At 38.8% G+C, this 23,066-nt stretch overlaps 1 protein-coding gene across 1 annotated transcript in view; it reads left to right on the top strand.

Moving 5' to 3' along the window:
* Nucleotides 1-1,192: 1,192 nt before the first annotated feature.
* Nucleotides 1,193-23,066, top strand: part of LOC134665516 (histone acetyltransferase KAT7) — a 34,791-nt gene continuing 12,917 nt past the window's right edge. Inside the window, exons 1-8 of the mRNA XM_063522493.1 lie at nt 1,193-1,405; nt 2,290-3,093; nt 3,294-3,454; nt 3,757-3,878; nt 4,109-4,302; nt 5,298-5,503; nt 6,573-6,750; nt 14,067-14,261. Of these exons, the coding sequence (XP_063378563.1) occupies nt 1,391-1,405; nt 2,290-3,093; nt 3,294-3,454; nt 3,757-3,878; nt 4,109-4,302; nt 5,298-5,503; nt 6,573-6,750; nt 14,067-14,261 (1,875 nt within the window). The 5' untranslated portion in view covers nt 1,193-1,390. The remainder of the gene's footprint in view (nt 1,406-2,289; nt 3,094-3,293; nt 3,455-3,756; nt 3,879-4,108; nt 4,303-5,297; nt 5,504-6,572; nt 6,751-14,066; nt 14,262-23,066) is intronic.

Genomic DNA, 23,066 nt, shown 5'->3' with positions numbered 1-23,066 from the left:
AGAGAAAAATCCCCGCAATTTGCGAACTCCGATTTTCGCGGTTATAGCCCTGGTTCCAACATGTTGACGCTTGGAGAGCGAAATGCGGACTGAGGTCAGGGTGCGATATTATTATCGCAGTGCGCGCCGGGCCATACAACTCCGCATGCTGCAATTCACTATGCGACAATCGCGTCGCGAGCAATCGCAGAAAAATGTGACAAATCACAATTTTAAAATCGCTGCGATTTTTTTGTCGCATATGCGCGCACTGACATATAAACACATACGTTGCATTTCTGCGACAAAATTATCGCGCGACAAAAAATCGTAGTGCGTGCTTGGCCTTAGTTTATCCGTTTCTTTATACACTTGTCCTGATTATGAGATTCAGGCATTCATAAATTCACGTACTTAATCAAAGTAATAGGCAAATGTTAGAACTAATACTTAATAATATCAAAATATTTATACAGCACCAACCTCCTAATTTGTTTAGATTTGGTTAGGAGTTGTAAACATTGCAGTTTTTCGTTATATAACGCTACACGTCGACTTCGCACATTGTCCTAATCATTTACGAGCTCAAATAATAGTTTGCAAACCTCACTCAGTATAGAAATTATTAATATTATTTAAATTAAACCCCTTATAAACCGCAAACAATTTGAATGAAACTGACTTTTAGCTTTTTTTAAATCATAGACAATTGGTGATGAGCCTCCTCCACACTCGTGCGCGAATCGCGGCGCGAAGCCGCGAACGCGAGTGTGGCGTCGATTTTCGCAGACAGCGAAATCGACTCCACACTCGCGTTCGCGGCTTCGCCCGCGATTCACGCGCATAGTCTGGAGGGGGCTATGCAACTGCAACAACGAAATATCCGTCAACAATTTTTGGCTAGCCAGACTCTATAATCTATATAGATGGTCAAACAAATCATATCAGTAGAAAAAGGCGGCAAATGTAAAAAATGTATAAACATGTAGGCGCGAAGGGTTATCGTCTCATAGAAAATTTGAATTTCGCACCTTTTTCTACTGACAAGATTTGCTTGACCAGCAAAGAATATAATACTCACTATTGACCAGCCATATACCCTTAGCCATATAAAGCAAGTAGCTTAAAAGACTCGCATCCAGGCCATAATTGTAAAAAAAAGTAATTTGACAGTGACACTGACATCGACAGCTTGGTGTGCTACGTACAATTGGTACAATTATTGTTACATTTCATGCCTTTCTTGTTATAGTATTTTTAGGAATACTGCTGGCGATATAGGCGTCTGTTTTTATGAATTTAGTTTCGCAATGGCTATTTAAAAGTATGCTTATTGAAAGACAGTGTTAAGCCATTCACGGCTCATTTTCTCACTGTGTCTAGTGTTAGACGACTTATTAATTCTAAAAACATGACAAATCTTGATGTGAGTAGAGCAGTTTTGTTACCTATTTATTGTTTTGTCGAATGTATAGTAAAATGTTTGATTTATCTTGAAATATATTACTACAGTCCATAATATCTTATGCCCTGAGCTTTAGCTCTTCCTAATGCAATAAACGTGCTACAGTTAAAGACTAAGACTGAATCAACTCAATGCAAATACAAATAATGCAGGCACTTTTATACATTAACTATGTCACTGTGTATATACATTCATGCATGATCAGTACCTATATAGTTTTATTTCCCTCTTCCTGCTCCCTGTTTTCTTATTTACAGTAAATTTAGTATTATCCATTAGTAAATTTCAGTGTCGTTAACATAATAAGATTGCTGGTGCAAAAATATACCATATTTTTTGCATTATTCTTTACCATATAAAACATAAAATATACCATATTTTTTGCCCCAGGTATGGGATACCACAATTTTTTGTACGGGAACGAGAACGCTGTTATTTTGTTCTTTGTTAATATTTCATTTCTAATTGGGCTATCTAATAATTCCAAGTTGTTACCTACCTAAAACACAACAGAGTTCTACATTTTGAGTACAAAATAATTCGAAATATGTGGTTAATTTTGGTTATAATTTACTATTTTTGGGTTAGCAATGATTAGTTAAATGTTATAATTTGCTTTATTAGGATAGCAAAATTAGATAAAATTTGGTTATCAATTTTTCATTTAAATAAAGTTTTAATTTTGGTGACCATTTGCTATTTTTGCCAATAAAAAGGTTTTGTTTTTGATATTACATTTTACTGTAATATAATCTGGTTATCTGTTAAATACCAGCCATTTACTCTATAACCATATTTATGCATTTCAACTATTCTAAATTATTTACAACAAGAATAATTTTAAGGTGAGCAACAGTAGCACAGACAGTAGTTCTGGGTCCTCCTCAGACTCAAGCAGCAGCGGGAGCTCTTCCACCAGCTCTGGGTCTGGGTCAAGCAGCTCCGACTCTGAATCTTCTACCTCTGACACACCTGCAGTAGCACAACCTGCCCCTAAATCACCTGCTAAGCCTGATGAAGAACCACCGAAAAAGAAAGATGACTCAAAACCTAGACAAACAACAAATAAAAAAGTATCATCGTCTAGTGATGATGATGTGCCCAAGCCAGAGCCACCGAAACCTGCACCACCCCGCAGACGTTCTTCTACCAAACCTAAATCAGCAGCTAGTGTCCTGGCTAAGGGGAAACCGCCTCGAGCGGCAGCAGGAGCTAAAACACCTAAACCAATACCTAAGACCATGACTAAACAGCAAACAAAAAATGACCAAAAAAAGAAGAGTATATTCTCTCCTGACAACAGCTCGGAATCTGAATCAGAGAGCAAATCATCAAAGAGTCCTAAAGGTTCACCAAAAAATAAAAGAGGTACTAGGAAATCTAGTGAGGACAAGGACACATCTCCTCCATCACCATTGACTGCTGCAGAAAATGATGATTCAAATTCCAAAGACAATATAAAACGTAGAAGTGGAAGTAGACCCAGTGGGCCCCCCTCGAAAAAAGTTGTGGATAATAAAAGCGCCTCCTCATGTTCCTCAAGTCAATCTTCAGCAGAAACTGTTTCTTCTGAAAGTGACAGTGAACCAACTCCGAAAAAGGAGCCAATTAAAACTGGAAAGACAAAACCGCCTTCTTCAGCTAATAAAGTAAGTTATTATATGAGCTCTCTCTTAATTTGAAATATTTTTTTTGTTTTGTTATATGACTACCGAATGCCTATGCATTATGTATTGTGTATTTGTGTTAGGCATTGCCATTGCTTGATGATTGATCCATATAATAATGTATGATTAAATTCAAATGGTGTGTTGGACATGCTGTCATGGCAATGATTATCCTGTTTTAGGTAGAGAAAGGTAAAAGCGACTCGGGTGAGTCTCAGGCGACCAACATGCCTCGGAAGCTGACACGCTCCCTGTCAGCTCGCGTGTCGCGCATGGCCACGGCCACGAGGCCCAGAACCACGGACACCGACTCTGATGTTGATGAAAAAGCAAACGATAAAAGGTAACAATGGATTTGACTTTCGGTAAACTGACATACCTACCTTCGTAAGCTACTTCCTAAATGAAACGCGCCACGAAGATCAAATATAGCTTTTTCTTAGAGATGGGCTGAACGCCGAACTATGTTTATCTTGTGATAATATTCAATTTTGCATAAAATTTATCAATTCCAAGATGAGATATGTTTTGAGTATTGTAAATTTGTTCGCTAGTTCTTTTGATCCATTTATTAACAAATTCACTGTCAGGGGCGTGGTCTAGGAACAAACTATGACGGTGAACGCATAATTTTGTATTTTCCAGTAAGGAGATAAAGAAGAAAGGCCGTCCTCCCATTTCTCGGTCTCCCATCGCCGAGCTCGCGCCGCCGCAGCCGAGCGAGCGGCGCTGCCCCGTGCGCGGCTGCGACTCTACCGGACACCTCGGTAAGTAAACACGGATCAGCTTGAACGTTAGTTACCTATATAACTAACACAACCCAGCGAGAAGTACGCGAGTAGGTACTTGACATCAAAACTACAATACACATTTTTTAATTTTTCTTGTTTTGAAAGTGGCTCCTTGTGATTATACCTACTTTCTTGTGTTTTGTAACCTACACTAAGTTAAGTCTTTCATGAACCCTAATGAAAAAATTGGTAACGATTTACCCCAGGCGGCAAAGCGAGCAGGCACTTCACTTGGGACGCGTGCCCGCTGTACCACAACGTGACTGGCGCGTGGTGCGTGGCCGCGGCCGAGGAGCGCGCCGCCGCCGCCGCCGCGCGCCGCCGCGCGCTCGCCAACATGCAGCAGCGCCCGCGCGCCATGCCCACTATAGAGCAGCGGGCGTACCAGCTCAAGGTCAAGGTGAGTCCCCGCGAGTGAGGGGAAGATCATGTTCAATCTTGCTGCATACATCATTTACTCGGGTTCTAGTTTGTTCCTCTCGAGGGTGGATGACATGCAGGTTTGGTTTTGAAGTGGCACGTAGTACTTTTTAGTACAAACGATAGTACTTGGCGCTTTTTGTGCCAGCCTATTGAAGGCTATCTTCTGCCTTGGTTTTATAATAGGGGTCATCCATTAATTACATCACACGTTTAGGGGGAGGGAGGGAGTCAAGAAAATGTGACATGGGGGAGGGGGGAGACACAAACTTTGTGACGTCACTTTTAACTTCATCAGCAACCGAAAATTTATTTAAATTATTTTATTGTTGTACTTTTAAATAACAAGTTTTTAAAACGATAATCGTTTTTATTCGTTTAATTTTCTTTCCTAAGCAGTTTTGGGATACAAAATTACTAATATTTATATCGTCAAAAATATTTTGATAAAATATTAATAATACTTAGGTCCCTACTTACTTAATCCGATTTGGCGATTTCGTAGAAAAATTGTGACGTCACACTAGGGGGGAGGGGTTTGCCAAATGTGACCAAGTGTGACAAGGAGGGGGGGAGGGGTCAAAAAACCTAGAATTTCGTGTGACGTAATAAATGGATGACCCCTTAAGCTTTCATACCTATGCTTTATAAGTACCTACATATTTACGCTGAAAGGTACCTAAGTATAATTTGTGTGTTTTGGATTCTAACAACTTCCCTCATTTCGATGTTCCATTGGGACTAAAATTGTATTTAATTTTATTCTATGGATAGGTGACAAACGACCTACCTCGAACGCGAAATCGTATCTACTCCGAAATGACAATCAAAATAAAATTCTAAATTCCCAAGTTTCGAAGTCGTTTTACGGCTGACAATTACAGACCCTTGGGACTTAGCGTGCGTGGTGTGTGATTTTGAAAACGAAAGCAATACCTATCCATAAAAATCCTTACTAAAAGGCTATTTTTGCAGGATATGCGCTCCAAATGGAAGGGCAGCCAAGAGCTACGCGAGAAGCTTGCGGCTTCCGGCGGGGATGACATGAACGAAGAACGAGAGCCAATATTGGAGGGGTTTGCGCCGGATTACGACTTGCGGCTGTTCCGGGAGGCTCAAGCGCTTGCTGCTATTAAAATAGAGGAGGAGCTAGGAGACATCCCCACTGATAAGGGAACTAGGTAATTATCATTACTACAGAGGACAACTCTACTATTTATTATTGTTATCAGCCAACAGAGGCTTAAAGATGTTGAAACCGTAACTGATGACGAGACGCTTAGAAATGGCATAGGTACATATTACGAAATATAACTTAAAATTAGAAGACATTGTGGCAGCGATGCTTTATACAACCATAAGGTGAAACTTTTAAACTTGTCACCCTTTAGCCGCAACTTTTCTTTAGTGAATGTTGGTAGATTTCAAGAAGTGACCATAAAAGAAGAATTGTGTAGAACCAATACAGATTGGAGATTGGCGTTGACACACAGACCAAACATCCTCCAGACTTAGCATAGTCGCGCTACCCCCTCTGCCACGCATACGGTAATTTTACTCCATGTTCGAGTCGAAAGTGTCTGTGTGACGTCCGTGAACTCGTTCGTCGTTTGAACGGACCAATCACGGCACGGGACTTCGCTCACCTCGTCCCGCGCACCCCCGCATTTTTGGCATCATCGGTTGCATAAAATAATTGCTCGAAATTCCGTCTAGAGGATTCCTAGTCTATGCGTTGACACTAACGACAAGAGTAAGTCAAAGCCGAGAACAATATGCAACAGCAGAGTTTAGATTTGGGCATTTCATTCACTACTTCCGATCGCATAAAGTTATACATAATATAATCAGACTCCCTATCGATAAATTGTACATGCAGTTGTCAGTCACAATGAAAACAAGATCGAAGTGATCCCATAAGTGTTCCGTGAGCAAAGTTTTGTTCGGAACACTAATAACGATGATCAACTCTGGCTAACGTGGGACGCGAACCCACATCTTTGGATTGCTGGTCCAACGCATTGTACGCAACGCATTGGAGTGTAATGTGGTGTCAGCAGCAGAAGTTGCTAAGCGAGCGAGGTGTTCAAAATTACCTTGACACGCTCTTATTCTCTTAACAATATAGTCGCAACAACTTCAGCCGCCGCCGCCGTTCAGCAACTTCTTCTGCTTACTGTAAGTCCCACAATAAAAAGGAAATTAAAATATTAACATGTAACTCTCTATCTACATATCTTGTATCATTAGGTTCGTTGTGATGGGCAAGTACATGATGGAGGTGTGGTACCAGTCGCCGTACCCGAACGACGCGGCGCGCGTGCCCCGCCTGTTCGTGTGCGAGTTCTGCCTCAACCACCACAAGAGCGCCACCGGCGCCGAGCGGCACCGCGCCAAGTGCGTGTGGCGCCACCCGCCTGGAGACGAGGTAACAACTACATGATGGAGGTGTGGTACCAGTCGCCGTACCCGAACGACGCGGCCCGCGTGCCCCGCCTGTTCGTGTGCGAGTTCTGCCTGAACCACCACAAGAGCGCCACCGGCGCCGAGCGGCACCGCGCCAAGTGCGTGTGGCGCCACCCGCATGGAGACGAGGTAACAACTACATGATGGAGGTGTGGTACCAGTCGCCGTACCCGAACGACGCGGCCCGCGTGCCCCGCCTGTTCGTGTGCGAGTTCTGCCTGAACCACCACAAGAGCGCCACCGGCGCCGAGCGGCACCGCGCCAAGTGCGTGTGGCGCCACCCGCCTGGAGACGAGGTAACAACTACATGATGGAGGTGTGGTACCAGTCGCCGTACCCGAACGACGCGGCCCGCGTGCCCCGCCTGTTCGTGTGCGAGTTCTGCCTGAACCACCACAAGAGCGCCACCGGCGCCGAGCGGCACCGCGCCAAGTGCGTGTGGCGCCACCCGCCTGGAGACGAGGTAACAACTACATGATGGAGGTGTGGTACCAGTCGCCGTACCCGAACGACGCGGCCCGCGTGCCCCGCCTGTTCGTGTGCGAGTTCTGCCTGAACCACCACAAGAGCGCCACCGGCGCCGAGCGGCACCGCGCCAAGTGCGTGTGGCGCCACCCGCCTGGAGACGAGGTAACAACTACATGATGGAGGTGTGGTACCAGTCGCCGTACCCGAACGACGCGGCCCGCGTGCCCCGCCTGTTCGTGTGCGAGTTCTGCCTGAACCACCACAAGAGCGCCACCGGCGCCGAGCGGCACCGCGCCAAGTGCGTGTGGCGCCACCCGCCTGGAGACGAGGTAACAACTCTGCTTTAATGCTACTTAAACTTTGCCGCTGCCAGTATGTGGTCCGGTGCCTATACGCGGCTATTCGTATGCGTCATCGCTTGGGTTTGTTGGCAGCTGTCATCTCCATACAATTTATAAACTTAGGCACAGCGCGAAATGTAATGAGATGATACGGCCCGATACGAGCTTTAAGACTGCATCGAGCAAAATCAGCGAAAAAGGCAGTCACCGTTTAGTCGCTAGCGTTCACATCTCTTGATAAAAAAAATTATAATAAATGTCATTATTATCCCAAAGAGTGTGTTTACAACGAATCACCCTTGAAAATCTGAAATCTTTTACAATATAATAAATACACTTATGCAAAGTTGTACCTAAAACGTGATGAACGAGTGTCAGCGTTTAGTAAAATTTGTATAAAAAAATCGATGCTCATGCTATAAAATCGAGTGATTTCGAAAGCCAGATAACTGGACTACAACGAATCAGGCTTTTCCTATTTTTCCTCTTAAAGGCTACAGAGAAATTCAATCGTAAACGTAAACTTTCGTATAATTTCCATACATCCGCCATATCTGTCAAATTCTCCTTCTCCTCAGATGCCCGCTGTGGGCCGTTGGAAGCGGACGCGTACTTCTTTCTCCCAAGTTGACAGTTCGATTTGGCATATACAGGGTGTAATTTTTTACGTGATACAAAATATGTTTTTCTAACTCCATAAACAACTAGCAATTGAATGCTCCTACTCTCGTTGAAATCAGACAATTTTATTTTTTATTTTTATATTTTTTTTCGTGATATTTTTTGTACTTTTAAAGGATATTATGATATTAAAACAGCTTTATAAGATATTTAGAATGTAAAGTGAACTAAATTACTTTTCAAAGTAGCATAAATCACAAAAAATGTTTAATGACTTGTGATTTACGCTACTTTGAAAAGAAATTTAGTTCACTTTACATTTTAAAGCTGTTTTAATATCATAATATCCTTTAAAAGTACAAAAAATATCACGAAAAAAAATATAAAAATAAAAAATAAAATTGTCTGATTTCAACGAGAGTAGGAGCATTCAATTGCTAGTTGTTTATGGAGTTAGAAAAACATATTTTGTATCACGTAAAAAATTACACCCTGTATATTGACAGAAATTCATGTCCGTATACGAATGATGATACCAGTGAAAAACTGTGTTTAAAATAAATAGGGTAAATAAATAACGTCACACGGAGATCTAGAGTCATTAAAATTTAGATTTATTTTTATTCACAAGTCTTAATACTTAAAAATATGACAAATTATTTAATAAAATATATTAATACAACCAAATCAGTGTAATTAGCTTCTTCCTAATTCACTTAAAATGAAAAAAGTTTGAAGAATTGTTATTTCTTATTGGAATAAATTTTCATTGTGCTGGTATTCATATTACGTCATTTTAAAAACATATATGACATAATGTCAATATACTAGATAAACAATTTATCAACAAAATTCTTTACATTTTAGCCTAAACAATATAAACTATTAAAATTTTATTTATGAATACGAAGCAATGTTGTTCACATAATTTCAGCAATAAAATTCTTAGTTTCAACCAGTTTTGTTGCTATTCTAAGAGCTATCATGTGCTTTGAAAGTTAATGCAATGATATATCATCAAGAAATTGAAATCAAGACTCGACCTGCAGTTTCAGCGGGTTTTTGTGGCTATATCATCAGTTGAAAGAACGATATTTAAAGCCAGTAGCATCGCAGTGGTCTGGTTTACGAGTGCCTATATTGGTTTCATGTGACGATGTTTATATAAATGTATCTATCAAACAACAACGTGCTTTTATTTCATTGATATTCGGTGCAAAACGATAACTCAGTAACGAAATAAAATTATCAGAAATGAATTTGGGTTTTTTCAGTGAACGTTTATATTTATGAAGTCGTTTATGAGGTCTTATGTCTTATCGGCGTGGCTTTGGCCTTTGGACATTTTTGTAATGCTTTGTAATAAGGTAGGTGAGGTATCTAAATCCCTAATTGTAATAACTTTTTTTGAATGAATTACAATTTAATTATTTAAATAAAAAAGTGGTCCACAAACATACACATCCGCTTGGTCCGCTAAAATAATTTAAGTGCCCTACATAATAGGTATATTTAAGATTAACAATCAGTAAACATCATTAATTACGCTCAAATGCTTATGTTTCAGTACAAATTGGGTGAAATATTTCCGACATAAAACCTAAAGGTAAAAGTACAATTTGCTAAGTAAACTGTCAATCTAGATTAATTATAATAGATAGACTCTTATAAGTTAGCTTACTGAAGATTTTGAACAACATATAGGTACTAAATAAAATACAATTTTTTTCCATGACTCATGTAGGCCGTATTTTACTATAGACCATTTTAAATTTAAGATGAAATGAATTCATGATAAAAGCTAATAAGGCCCGGTAGTATTTTCTGTTATTCTTGAACTTGTACTATGACTAATTGTAAGAAGGCCCACTGTCAGTGCCAGTAACAAGGCCCGGTTCCGAACCAACATGGTATGTTTTTTTTATAAAATGGATTTTTCAAAAGCGCCGGAATATTTTTATAACTATTTTGGTATATTAAGAAACATGAACTAACTATTTTGGCTCAGCGATCCAAAGAGAGTCTTGGCCTCCGAAACGAGAGCGTGCCACCTGTCCCGATCCTGCGCAACTTCCTGCCAGTTACTGACGCGAAGCTGAAGTAGATCCGCCGCCACACTGTCTTCACAGCGATACCTGGGCCGACCCACCGGACGGCTACCAGTCGGTCGTCCCAAGAACGCCTTCTTGACAGCCCGATCCTCTCCCATTCAGAGTAGGTGACCGAACCAGCGAAGTCTGTGCGCTTTCGTTTCGCCGATAATATTGGGTTCGGCCACTAACTCCTCGATCTCGACATTTTTCCAGTTCCTCCAGGTGCCGACATCTCTCTGAATAGGTCCCAGGATCTTGCGATAAACTTTTCTCTCTGCTACCAGGAGCTGACCTTCTTCTTTTAGTGTTAGGGACCAGGCCTCACAGCCATACATTAGGATAGGCCGTATAACGGTTTTATATATCCGTAACTTTGTATGTTTGCTGAGAAGCCCGGACACCAACACTTTGTGGAGGGCTGCACTGCACCGCAGGGCGTTTTGGATGCGTATTTTGATCTCCTCCTCTCTGGTGTTTGTGTCGGTAACAGTAACAGTGTAAGAAACATGAACAAATGAGAAATATATATTGAATTGGTTTGGTCATAATAGCCTGATTATTAATAAAACTATTTCAGTTAATATAAAGGTGGGCCTTATATGCCTCACCTGACCTTATTCGTTCACATTTAGATCCTATAACTATATTTGGTCACTTTGGCCGTCACTATCTATTTGATGCCGATTGTACTAACAATTAAAAGTACAGCTCATATGTACTTTTACCTGTACTGAAACTTAAGCATTTGAGCGTAATTAATAATGTTCACTGATTATTAACATTACGTGTTAAAGAACTGTGTCCCGATTTGGGCCATGGTGCGTCCATTAATGAATCGCATACTAACGGATAGAGGTTTACGAGTACATTCACAGAAAAATGATTATAGGCAACCCAATACTAGTGGCTTAATTGCCGTTTAATGATTCTGAATCTGAAGATTCTTCTTGGATACTGTCAAATCTTATAAAATATGTCACCCATTTCTGTTCATGGAGGTTTTATTAGTTGTGTTAGATGCCTTGCATACCGTTATTACCAAATAATGGGCTGATAAGGCCCGGTAGCAACGAGATCGTACCGTATACCAAAAATAAGGGAAGAGGGGAAATGGTCGGCTCCCCGGTCCAATCTATGCTATATTTCTTCATGCTCTTAGCAACTAGGGCAAGTTATATATAATTTTTGTATAATCTAGGGACGAGGAATTCAGTTTTTAAATAATCGTTATAGGTATGTATAACGATTCATGAAAATAAACTGATTTTTGCACAATAAATGAATATTATATGTATTTTTTTACAATCACAGTGTGGTGATTTGTACTAAATAAAAAAATTGTTAAATTTTGCTCATTTATTCTCCATTCTAAAAAGTATCACTTTAAAATAGGCACTCATATATTTTTTCTGAATAATAATTGTGGCACCGCACGTGGCAAGTCAAACATTAAATATTGAAATAAAATTAAATAAAATAATCATCTGGCATTTGAAAAGTGTGAATACAATGTTTTTATATTTTACAGATAAATTACAGGTGATAATTTTACAAATGAAATGAGTTTCTGCCACCAGTGGCACCCTATTATAAAGCAGTAGACTTTTTTACTAATAAGGTATCCACCAAATACGCTCATAAGAACGATATATTCTATCGATATAGGCTATGAACTATCTAATGATATACAGGGTGTAATCGTTAAGTGTAGTCAGGCTATAATTCCGTAAATATAACAGATATCAGAAAATTTCGAATTGATATAGAGAGCGCGTAATCCAATGAGTAAAATACATTAATATATTTTTTTCATAAAAGCAGAAATATCCCAAACATTAATTTTAAACCCTCCCATACATTTAGTACGACGACTCACCCCTCAAAGAACGTTGGTGTCGTAAGAGATAAAACTGCTTAAGATTCATTATTTGCGATAATAAACTGTAATAAAATAATAAAACTACCGTTTATGAAATAATAAATCCAACATTGATTTTTTAACTATACCGCAAAGTTCATTTAGAAATATTTAAGGGGGGTCAATGTATCGCACAAGAAGGGCGTCATTTCGAGAAACTACTGTAAACAAAAAATGTACTTCCTTTAAAAAGAAATGTTGGATGTATTATTTAATAAACGGTAGTTTTATTATTTTATTACAGTTTACTATCGCAAATAATGAATCTCAAGCAGTTTTGTCTCTTACGACACCGACGTTCTTTGAGGGGTGAGTCGTCGTACTAAATGTATGGGAGGGTTTGAAGTTAATGTTTGAGATATTTCTACTTTTATTTAAAAAAAGTTATAAATGTAATTTTACTCATTGGGTAATGCACTTTTGATATCAATTTGAAGTTTTCTGATATCTGTTATATTTACGGAATTATAGCCTGGCTACACTTAACGATTACACACTGTATTAAGTTACTTCAGGACGCGTCATGGACCAGAACCCATACTAAACGGGACACAGTTCTTTAATATTATGTAGGGCTAAAAAGGCCCTCTGTCAGTGCGGGTGACAAGGCCCGGTCCTGGGCCTTATTGAACGTATGAGATGAAATCATCATCATCAATTCGGCCTATATACGTCCCACTGCTGAGCACAGGCCTCGTCTCATGCGCGAGAGGGCTTGGGCTATAGTCCCCACGCTAGCCCAATGCGGATTGGGATGAAATGAGATGAAATAGTAAATTTATATATTTTAATATAGGTAATTATGAGTTATTTGATTTCCCAATAAGTTTTAAGTAAGCATCACTTACTGACTTACAAAAGTATAAGTGTAGTACTTACCTGAATTTTATTAGATGTTTTTAAAGCTTTATTATTAACAGAGCTTTAAATATTAAGTTATAAGTGAAATATAATAAGCGTCTTTAGTTGTAAAAAAATATGTTACAAGACCTATAAGTAATAAAGGGATAATTTTAGATATAGTCCACTTTTTTCGAGTAGGTAAAATAGATGATTTCTTATATCTTTAATAATAAAAAACCTAGGTTTAATTCGGTCTGTCTACAAACCGCATACCTACCATTGCCACACTGTTAACTGACAGTCCGTAAACCTTATTACAAAAGGCATAAGGTCCACCGATGGACAGTTAAGAGCGTCGCCGTTTTGAACCTATCTTAATACAAAAGTCAACAACGAAAATAATTAATTACCTAATACGTCACATACCTATGACATGACATGAACAAACAAGGAAAGCTATATATAAAAAAGTGTTTTTTCTCTGTCTTCTCACAAAGGAAAGCTGTGACAGTTTGAATTCCTCAAAGAAGGTTAGTAGTTAACACTAAACTCGAAACAGCAACTTTAAAAAACATTAGGGGTCACTGACCTGTCCCAGTAAATTGAGGTAGTGTGCGTGAGCTGCGTTTGTGTGTGAAATGGGGTAATTTGACAGAATCTGAAAATGTACCCTCCTCTACGCCCTCTTAAGATACGTCAAATATTACTAGATACGATATGGATTAGATATGTCAGTGTCAAAAGTGACGTTTCTTCAAACAAAACGTCATTTTTGATACTGACATAGATATGTATGTATGGTAGGTACAGTCAGCCAATAAAGTAGTCTACCACTTTTCGACTTTATCATCTGATTGATAGAGTCGAAAAGTGGTAGCCCACTTTCTTGACTGACCGTACATACCTAATCCATATCATATCTAGACGTAATATTTGACGTATCTTAAAGTTCGAATAGGGCTGTTACTTTATAGCTGTTTGATTTACCCGACAGGTGTACAGAAAGGACAAACTGAGCGTGTGGCAGGTGGACGGTCGGAAGCACAAGCAGTACTGCCAGCAGCTGTGTCTGCTGGCCAAGTTCTTCCTCGACCACAAGACGCTATACTACGACGTGGAACCGTTCCTGTTCTACGTCATGACGTGCGCCGACGAGGAGGGCTGCCATGTCGTCGGGTACTTCAGTAAGGTCAGTACAATCATATAACCAGGGGTGCCTAACTCGGCTCCGCTCGGCTCAGCATTGCTCCAAGTAATTATTAGGGTTGACACAAATTGACGTCCCTTTGCGTGCACGACCACAGATAAGATAATGGCTTGAATTTTGACAACCCTAAATAGCCGAAAGGGATAGTGTCATATATTAGAAAGGGACAGCAAGATTCGCCCCTGAACCGCTGTCAAAATTCGGATTTGTAGGAAGTTTCCTTTCTGTACGGCAGTACTATTATTTATTCTGTGATATAACACCCAAATATATGGAAGACGGAGCGTTGCTCGGAATATATATAAAAACTTAAAAATCCGCGTTTTCCCAGAGATAAGACCTAGCTAAATCGATTTTTCTCCCCCGGAAGCCCCCATATAGTAAACAACGAAATCGTTAGAGCCGTTTCCGAGCCCCGAAATATATATTATGAATAAATAAATATTTATACAAGAATTGCTCGTTTAAAGGTATAAGATTAACTACTCGTGTACCATGTTTAATACAATGAGGAATTTGACAGCAATAGTATATGGCGCTGTAAGGAGTGTAAGGGTCCGTACATAATGTGGTCTATCTGGTTGTCATAAGTTCACGTTTGAAAATAGAGTTACCATTACCACAAACCATATAGCCCAGTCAAACTAGGATCACCATTATCACTTTAAATTCTCGCGTTTTGTACACATAATTAATGTGGCACATCTAGTGCAACCTGGCTGAAACGTCGGAAAAAAGGTAAAATATGTACATACATACATACATATAATCACGCCTATTTCCCGGAGGGGTAGGCAGAGACCACGGATTTCCACTTGCTACGATCCTGACATACCTCTTTCGCTTCCTTCACATTCATAACATTCCTCATACACGCTCGCCGGTTTAGGGTGCTCTTCACCTGGCCTTTCTTCAGGATTTCCCCGATCTGATCAGAGAAAGTCCGCCGAGGTCTACCCCTTCCAACTCCCACTTCCACTTTTCCTTCATACACTCTTTTTGTCAGCCTCAAAAAAAAAAAATTAATGAAATTTAATCGCGTTAGACCCGTTAACGATCATTTAGGGTAGATTAATTAGGGTCACCATTTTTGTTAGACTTTACACATCTGATACAATTAATGAATCGTTTGAATGGGCGGTATACAAAAAGCGCCATCTGTACCTGGATTTGCAGTGTGAACTGTGGAGTCTGTACAGTGTTGTATGTTCCTTCTTTTCACACGAGATGTCGCTAGTAGTGATACCCATACACTATACAGATAAACGCAGTGTAATCCAGTGGGTCAGCGTTAGGAAAATGTAGGAAATTTGAAACTATAAGATATGTATACGGAAAATGTCTTTGAAACCAATATCTACCTCTCTCATCTATGAGAATAATTTTTGTGTGGTTAATATTTTAGTTAAGTGTGCGTTGTTTCTAAAAAAACAAATCATAATTCATTATTTCATGTTGTCATAAAAAAATTGAGCCAAAAGAGTTTAACTGACTATTGCTCTGCTGCTAGGACTTTTTCTTTCTATACAATTACATTAAATTATTCTTTTCCAAGCAATTTCAATACCTTGTTTAGCCAAAGCCCTCTCGCGAGTGAGAGGAGGCCTGTGCCCAGCAGTGGGATGTATAAAGGCTGAATATACATCAGATAAATACGGTGCCCTATTGATTTCATTTCGTAGAGGATTCGCAGACGGATCCTGTGGCAGAATTTCATTACGTCGGTAGGCAGAGCATCGATATGTAGATATTATACTTTTCGTAGAATGATCGTTTGGTAATCGTCACAATTACCTAATTGATGAATGATTTCTAGAGTACCTACTCTAATTAATAAAGGTCTCTCCTCTAATTAATAAAAATTAGTCAATTCAGACCTATTCTAGAAATCATTGGTCGCAAGACGGTAGGTAGAGTGATCATCATCAGCTGATCACACAGTCTAAATTATCATTGACGCCAGCTATTGTTTGAGTTTATAGCTTATGGAGTCTTAGAAATCTTAAACTTTTAAACATTTTAGTACAATTTCTAAAAAAACAATGCCAGCTTTTTGTTACCGGCTTTTAAGAGTTTTGTTTTTTGAGCGTTGGTACCTATCTATTTATTTAAACTTTATTGCTCATAAGTCTCATAACACAAAAATACGTATGGGGACGTGTACGAATGGGAGACTTATTGCCTAATGGTATTCTCTACCAGTCAACCTGTGTGTATGAAAATGGCTCCATAGACCTTGCATGATGATTTTCGATCAATTTGCTGTTTAAGTAGGCCTAAGTGCAACAAAGTTTAATCAATCTAATGCCGCAATTGCTATCATCATCTTCCTCGCGTTGTCCCGGCATTTTGCCACGGCTCGGGAGCCTGGGGTCCGCTTGGCAACTAATCCCAAGAATTGGCGTAGGCACTAGTTTTTACGAAAGCTACTGCCATCTGACCTTCCAACACAGAGGGAAAACTAGGCCTTATTGGGATTAGTCCGGTTTCCTCACGATGTTTTCCTTCACCGAAAAGCAATTGGTAAATAAATAACAAATATTATTTCGTACATAAGTTCCGAAAAAGTCATTCGTCGCGAGCCGGGGATCGAACCCGTGACCTTCAGATTGAATGTCGCATGCTCTTACCGTTAGGCCACCAGCTCTAGTGCCGCAAATGTACAAAAAATATACACTTTTTTTAATGTAACTTAACAAAGCTTAAAAAAGTATAAAATGAGAAATTTGAATAAGTTTACTTAAATGAAATTCTTCCAATCATTAGATATTCTGCTAATTTAGCGAACAGAATGGTACCTATATGAAATTGTGCGTTAATTGACCAAAAAATACATCCACGATTAAATCACTCGGCGAAACAATAATCTGCTAAAGATTGCACGCTTTCTAAGTATAAAAGGCATTCTAATATTAGGTCCCGTAGACGAGACGTACGTACATTACCTCCTGTATCTATAGACACAGACGTAAATTATCTATCTATGTTCCTAGTTCCTCCGCCATGGCGATGAGAAGTGTCTTGCAGCTTTAGAATTCATAAAAAATAGATATCGCACATAGTTTGTTATTGAGAATATCAAATTATCCCAATGAAAATGCTTATTTTGACGTAGTGAATTCCATAAAAACTATGAGCATTTTTTTGTATGGGGACCCCTTAATTGGCTTTAAAGGGAAATTTTATTTTAAGTACAAAGTTTGTAGGAAAAGGTTCTAAGCGAGTAATATTGCTGGCTGTACATTGAATCCGATTTTTTGTTGTAAATTAATTGATGATATTGTGTAATACTCCCTTTCACATGAAATAAAATGTAAGCCCTTGTGTTGTATGCCGGTTATTATATTTGTACATGACTCAGACTTTCGCTACCCTCAAAAATCAAATCCCAGTATATATAATATACGACGCAGCCGCAAAAATTCAAATTAACGCAAAATCCACGAAGCGTTATTTACAAAAATCTCGACGTACGGCGTACGGTTAAAGGGGGGTTGGGGTGCAGGGAGTGCAGCCCCCCAGGTCGTTGCCCCCACAGCTGACGCGACGCTGAATGGGGTAGTAAGCGGTAGTAGGCGGCTATGTGTATGGGCGTGAATTAACGTGCCCGCCGAGGGTTTTGGTGTTAAAGTTTGTTTCAGCCTTAAATGGTAATGCACCTTGCCGAGGTCATTTACATGCAAGTCATCGTACAATCTAAACTCTGTTTGAAATGCAATTATGTTTTGATCGTCTTTTTATATTTTTTGTTCAGCAATGCAATAACTCAGTGAGAGTAGGATAGGTATTTAGGTATCCGTACTAATATTATAAATGCGAAACTAACTCTGTCTGTCTGTTACCTCTTAACACTTAAACTTTTGAACCCGATTTAAAAGAAATTTGGTATGAAGATAGTTTACGGCCCGGGAAAAGACATAAAGGGTAGTTTTTAATCATCGCCATTCCACGCAGACGAATTTGCGGGCAGAAGTTAATAGTTTTCTTTGACTTTGGAGTCGGAATAATCGTCTTAATGAGTAGAGAGAGATGAGACGTCTAACATGATTGTCAAAAAAATACAAGTACCGTCCGGCAATAAAATCTTGTATCAGATTATTGTCATAAATTTAGTAGTATCAACAAATTTCATTGATTTAATAATATACTTACGTAAAGTTTAAGAAACAATTGCGCTCCCCAAATTGCGGTACGGCGCCATGTTTTGTGGTGACTGAATTGTCATCCTTAACTTTGACAACCAGACTTACCGCATAATCTACGGAGCCGTACGGCCTAAGCTGCATTAGCTCTCAAATTCGATGCACTTTGTCTTAGACTGTACGCATCTAATACGTACAACAATCAATGAAATAAAGTGGCCGGGTATAAAGGTTGTGTGTGTAAGCTGTGTCTGGTTGTACCTGGATTCAATTACACGGCTGGTCGGGGATTTAATCCCGTTTTGGCAGAGCGTCTGATTGTCGGGCCGATTTATCGCATGGCGGGCGTACATGTTGAGACGCGAATAGCTTCCCTTTTTTACGGGTTCTTAGGCTGAAAACATCAATTTTACGGGCCGATCAAAAATACTGAAAACTGGATATTTGTTAAAATCTTCAGTATGTCACGTAGCTTGAATGTTTTATTTTCATGAAAACAGTAGACGTTATTTCACCTTAAACTTAGTTTATATTATTACAGTAATCTTACGAAGTCACTTAAGTCTGACGGTTTGTCAGGTAGAGTCTGTCCGGAAATAGAATAGTCGTGGAATGTATTGGGCCCCATACATTTCGCGACTCTTCCCTTTCCGTACAGACTCTACTGCTGCAGTGAATACTAGTAGGGTAGCTTAGATTGAGGCTAAAGCTAGTTTAATATTTGATTTTGACTGACAGAGCACAATACAAACAAGTCTCAACTTCATCCTTACCGAAATCAACCACAACTTGCCACGAACCGTCTCAGTTGCGGGTTTATAACTACACGGTGTAACATGAGTAAACCGAATAATTTTAACCACGCATTTCTGAGGTCAAAAGAAGTAAAAAATGTAATATGAGTTTAGGTCAATGTCGCCAAAAAAAATTTTTTTTTCATTTTGGTTTTTCATTTTTTTGAGTATATTTGTACATAAAAAATAAATGTTATTGGCAAACTTGTCACTTAAAATTGATTTTTACATTTTTTTTTCGTAGAACCTACTTTTTGCAAAGTTTTACTTGTCACTTTTTGACATCTATCAATAAGGATATTTAGACTACGTCCCATAGCAGCAACATCACCATCAAAAAGGCCTTTTACACTATGTAACAATAAAAACTTGTTTTTTTTTTTATTAATAATATCTGTGAAACTAGGCGAATATCAAAAAAGTTTATAGGACATTTTTGTCTCCAAATATGATCAGGAATACGCTGTTAAAATTATTCGGTTTGCTCATGTTACGCCGTGTAGTTTAGTTAAGAGCCCCCTTAGTTCAGTTGGTAGACTATGTCTTAACCGATAACTTGGGGCAGCGAGTTCAAATCTCGCGATAGCTCTAGGCGGTGAACTTTTCTTTTATTTCATTAAAATAATCTTAGTTGACACAAAATTAATACGCTACAACTTGTTAGATATTATTTTAAATTTTTATAAACTTGAGTATCTGGTATTCTTTAAACTGTTTAACATTATTTTTAACGAAGCTTTGTCTATGAGCTATTTAAATAAAATATGTTTTATATCGCACGCACCTCGTCGCTAGTATGCAATAAAAGCTGACTATTGTCTTGAAGTAGCCAAATTAATCCTTTATTGCGTTTGGGTGCGCACTAATAAAATTTTACCTTTTCGGCGTCAATGACCTGGCTACCCCTTCAAGCCATGTGGTACAGTCAGCAGAGAACAAGTACCACCGCTACATACTCGTAGAAGGTTGTATGCAGGGGTGGTACCTTTTCTCTACAGCTGACTGGTACATACATATGTTAGTTATTTTTGTAACCATATCTCATTTTATTTGTTTTGCCACGACTGCCCAAAAAAAAGATGTATTGTTTTCAGCGTTCATGTTTGTATGTAAGTATATATTTCATGCTGCGTTTAGGATTTGTATGACACTTATGTTTCCTAAAACTTATTACGGAAACATAAATACCTTTACTTATAATTAAACAATGAAATATTCATTACCATAGTTCTACATCACAGTATAAATTGAATATAGCTGTCAACCTTATTTATTTATAATTTGTTTCAGAGTTAAGTTGTGTTGCAGTTTTGTATGCTGTAGCATTTGTATTTTCACTTCAATGTTGCAGTACCATATAATATTAGGTATTACAAACCATGTCGCGTATGAAATAAGGCTCAGATTTGATTGTTTCCACTTGAAAATACGTTCACACTTCTATCGAATAACCCACCACTACAAAACGTTACAGAAATTTTAATTCTATTCTCTGTTAACAAAGCACATTTTCTTCTGCAACCATTTCACGATACGGCAGTTACTATGGCCTACGGCGTAGCAGCGTAGCACCGTAGCACTCTCAACGTAAACTACGTGACGTAGCGTCTACGGCGTAGTAAGTCGAGGGCCTTGCGTTTCAGTTTTGAAGCAAAATGATGTTCTTAGCACTCTCATAGACCTTTACCGATATACTTGGAGGAGCTACAGCGTTTTAAGTGGTTCGGAGATGCGGCAAAGGCACGTGACTGTCACCGGTGATTTACTCGTATTTTTAACCCTATGGTAAAGCTATAGGAATTTTACACAATCCACTTTGATGCTTTATCTATTGACTTACCTAGAATACCTAGTACAGTCAACAACAGAGCTATGAATACAGGCAAAGTATCAAAAATATGTATACAGTACTTTATTGCCTGTACATTAAGGTCGTGTTTACATATTTTTGGCACTTTGCCTGTATTCATAGCTCTGTTGTTGACTGTACCTAGTTTTGCTTAGGGAAAAAATGCAAAAATACGTTCAATTATTTTTTTATGTCTTGTAAACGAAAAGGTAGTCTTAGTCGGGCATTTAAGGACGGAAAGTTAAAATGCCCTCTCGTTTTATAAGGTATTTCTGGCTTTCCGGCCCACACGACACATAGATGTCAAAACAAACGTGGTGTCGGTAGACTCTTTTTTGTATATGTAATAAACTATAAGAATCACTTCACCTTATAAAACAAAGTCCCCCGCCGCGTCTGTCTGTATGTGTGGGTCGCTAGTTAAATATAATAGCTAAGTATATATTTTTCTTCGTCTCATGCTCACCATTTCGGCGGTGTTTTATATTCAGCAGGCGAAAGACGGCGTCTGGTCAATAACCTCGGTCCAGCTAGAGCCTCCCCCGGCCCAGCGTTGCATCCGGGTTGCGACTCCTACCCTTACATGCACTTGTAACAAAAATAAACCGCTTGCAATAGATTGTCCTAATAGGTTCCTTGTCATTGTTAAAATTGGACTTGGGTTAGATGGACATTAAATTCACCATCTTACCTTAAGTATATATGTGTAGTAATATCTAAAACTGGTTAAATTTGACAGGACGCAATTCACTATATGTATTTGGTTTGCATATGACAATTTTTTGTAAAACGGCTGCCCAGTGCCTAAATCCATAAAAGTTTGACTAATTATTCGTTTGTAGAGAATGTACAGAATATGACTAATCATTCTTTATTCTTTATAAATATGAACACTTCCTAATGTTAATACGGTTAGCAAAATGTTTTAGATAACATCAATAAACTATAGGGCATACATGTCATTACCACTTATCTCACCACCACACCATGTTTCCTCAAGTTCTGTGAACATGATACAATATAACTCATGCACCACACAAGTGTCGCGACCAAAGGTATCTCGAGTTTACAAGTTAAGTATACCTAAATCCAGACAAAGGATGAGACCACAGACTGTCTGTACCAGGTCATCGAACTAGGGGCGTCCCCCCCACTTCCCGAATCGTTAAAAATAAAATCCACTAAGAAAGTATAAGCTTCTTGATAAATAAGCTCCTTAGAGAAAGGCTTTTATGTCTGAAGCGAGACATTAGGTCCCAAGTTATTATAAAGTACGTGTAAATGAGACAAAAAGTGTAAATCCGTCCCTTTTGGTTTAAGAGTTATTTTAAACAAATCAAATTAAGTGGTAGGTATCTATAATTAATAATTTCGCCATTAATATATAATCGTAAACCAGAAATGCATTTAAGGGTTAGTTTAATTTTCTTTAAATACCTATCTACCGGTCTGTCACATTATTGCTCCCGAAAGAATAATACAATGATTTTATTATTTTAACAAAAACCTGCAACGTAAATACAGTAGAGCCCGCTTAAGACGATTCTGAGGGGACCTAGCAAAATAAGCGTCTTAAACGGGAAATCGTATTAAACGTGAAATAAAAACTAGTATTATTTCATGTACAAACAATGTCATGTACCTACAAACAGTGATAATGAGCGAATGTTATCTAAGTGTAGGTAGGTATAAGTTCACACGCGGCTAAATAATCTAGGAACACTAACAATAGTAACGATAGGCTCAACTATAGGTGTAAAGTCGTGGAGTAACTAACTGAAAATAAAAATCTGGGAGCGATAGCTTGCACTCCGTGGTCCATAACCGTCAAGCAGATGGCATAGCATTCTTACGCCGATAAGGACCCGACAAAAGATATTAAAGACAAAACAAAAAACCTATGGTAGGTAATAAACACATTAAAAAAATGTTGGGTAACGGCGTATTGCATAACAATACGACCGTACGATGGTTATGGCAATAACACAAACGTGAAGATGGT

This window comes from Cydia fagiglandana, chromosome 1 (assembly GCF_963556715.1).
Source record: "Cydia fagiglandana chromosome 1, ilCydFagi1.1, whole genome shotgun sequence".
Taxonomy (NCBI): Eukaryota; Metazoa; Arthropoda; class Insecta; order Lepidoptera; family Tortricidae; genus Cydia; species Cydia fagiglandana.
Note: the sequence above shows the minus strand (reverse complement) of the source record. Positions and strands in the feature narration are given on the sequence as shown.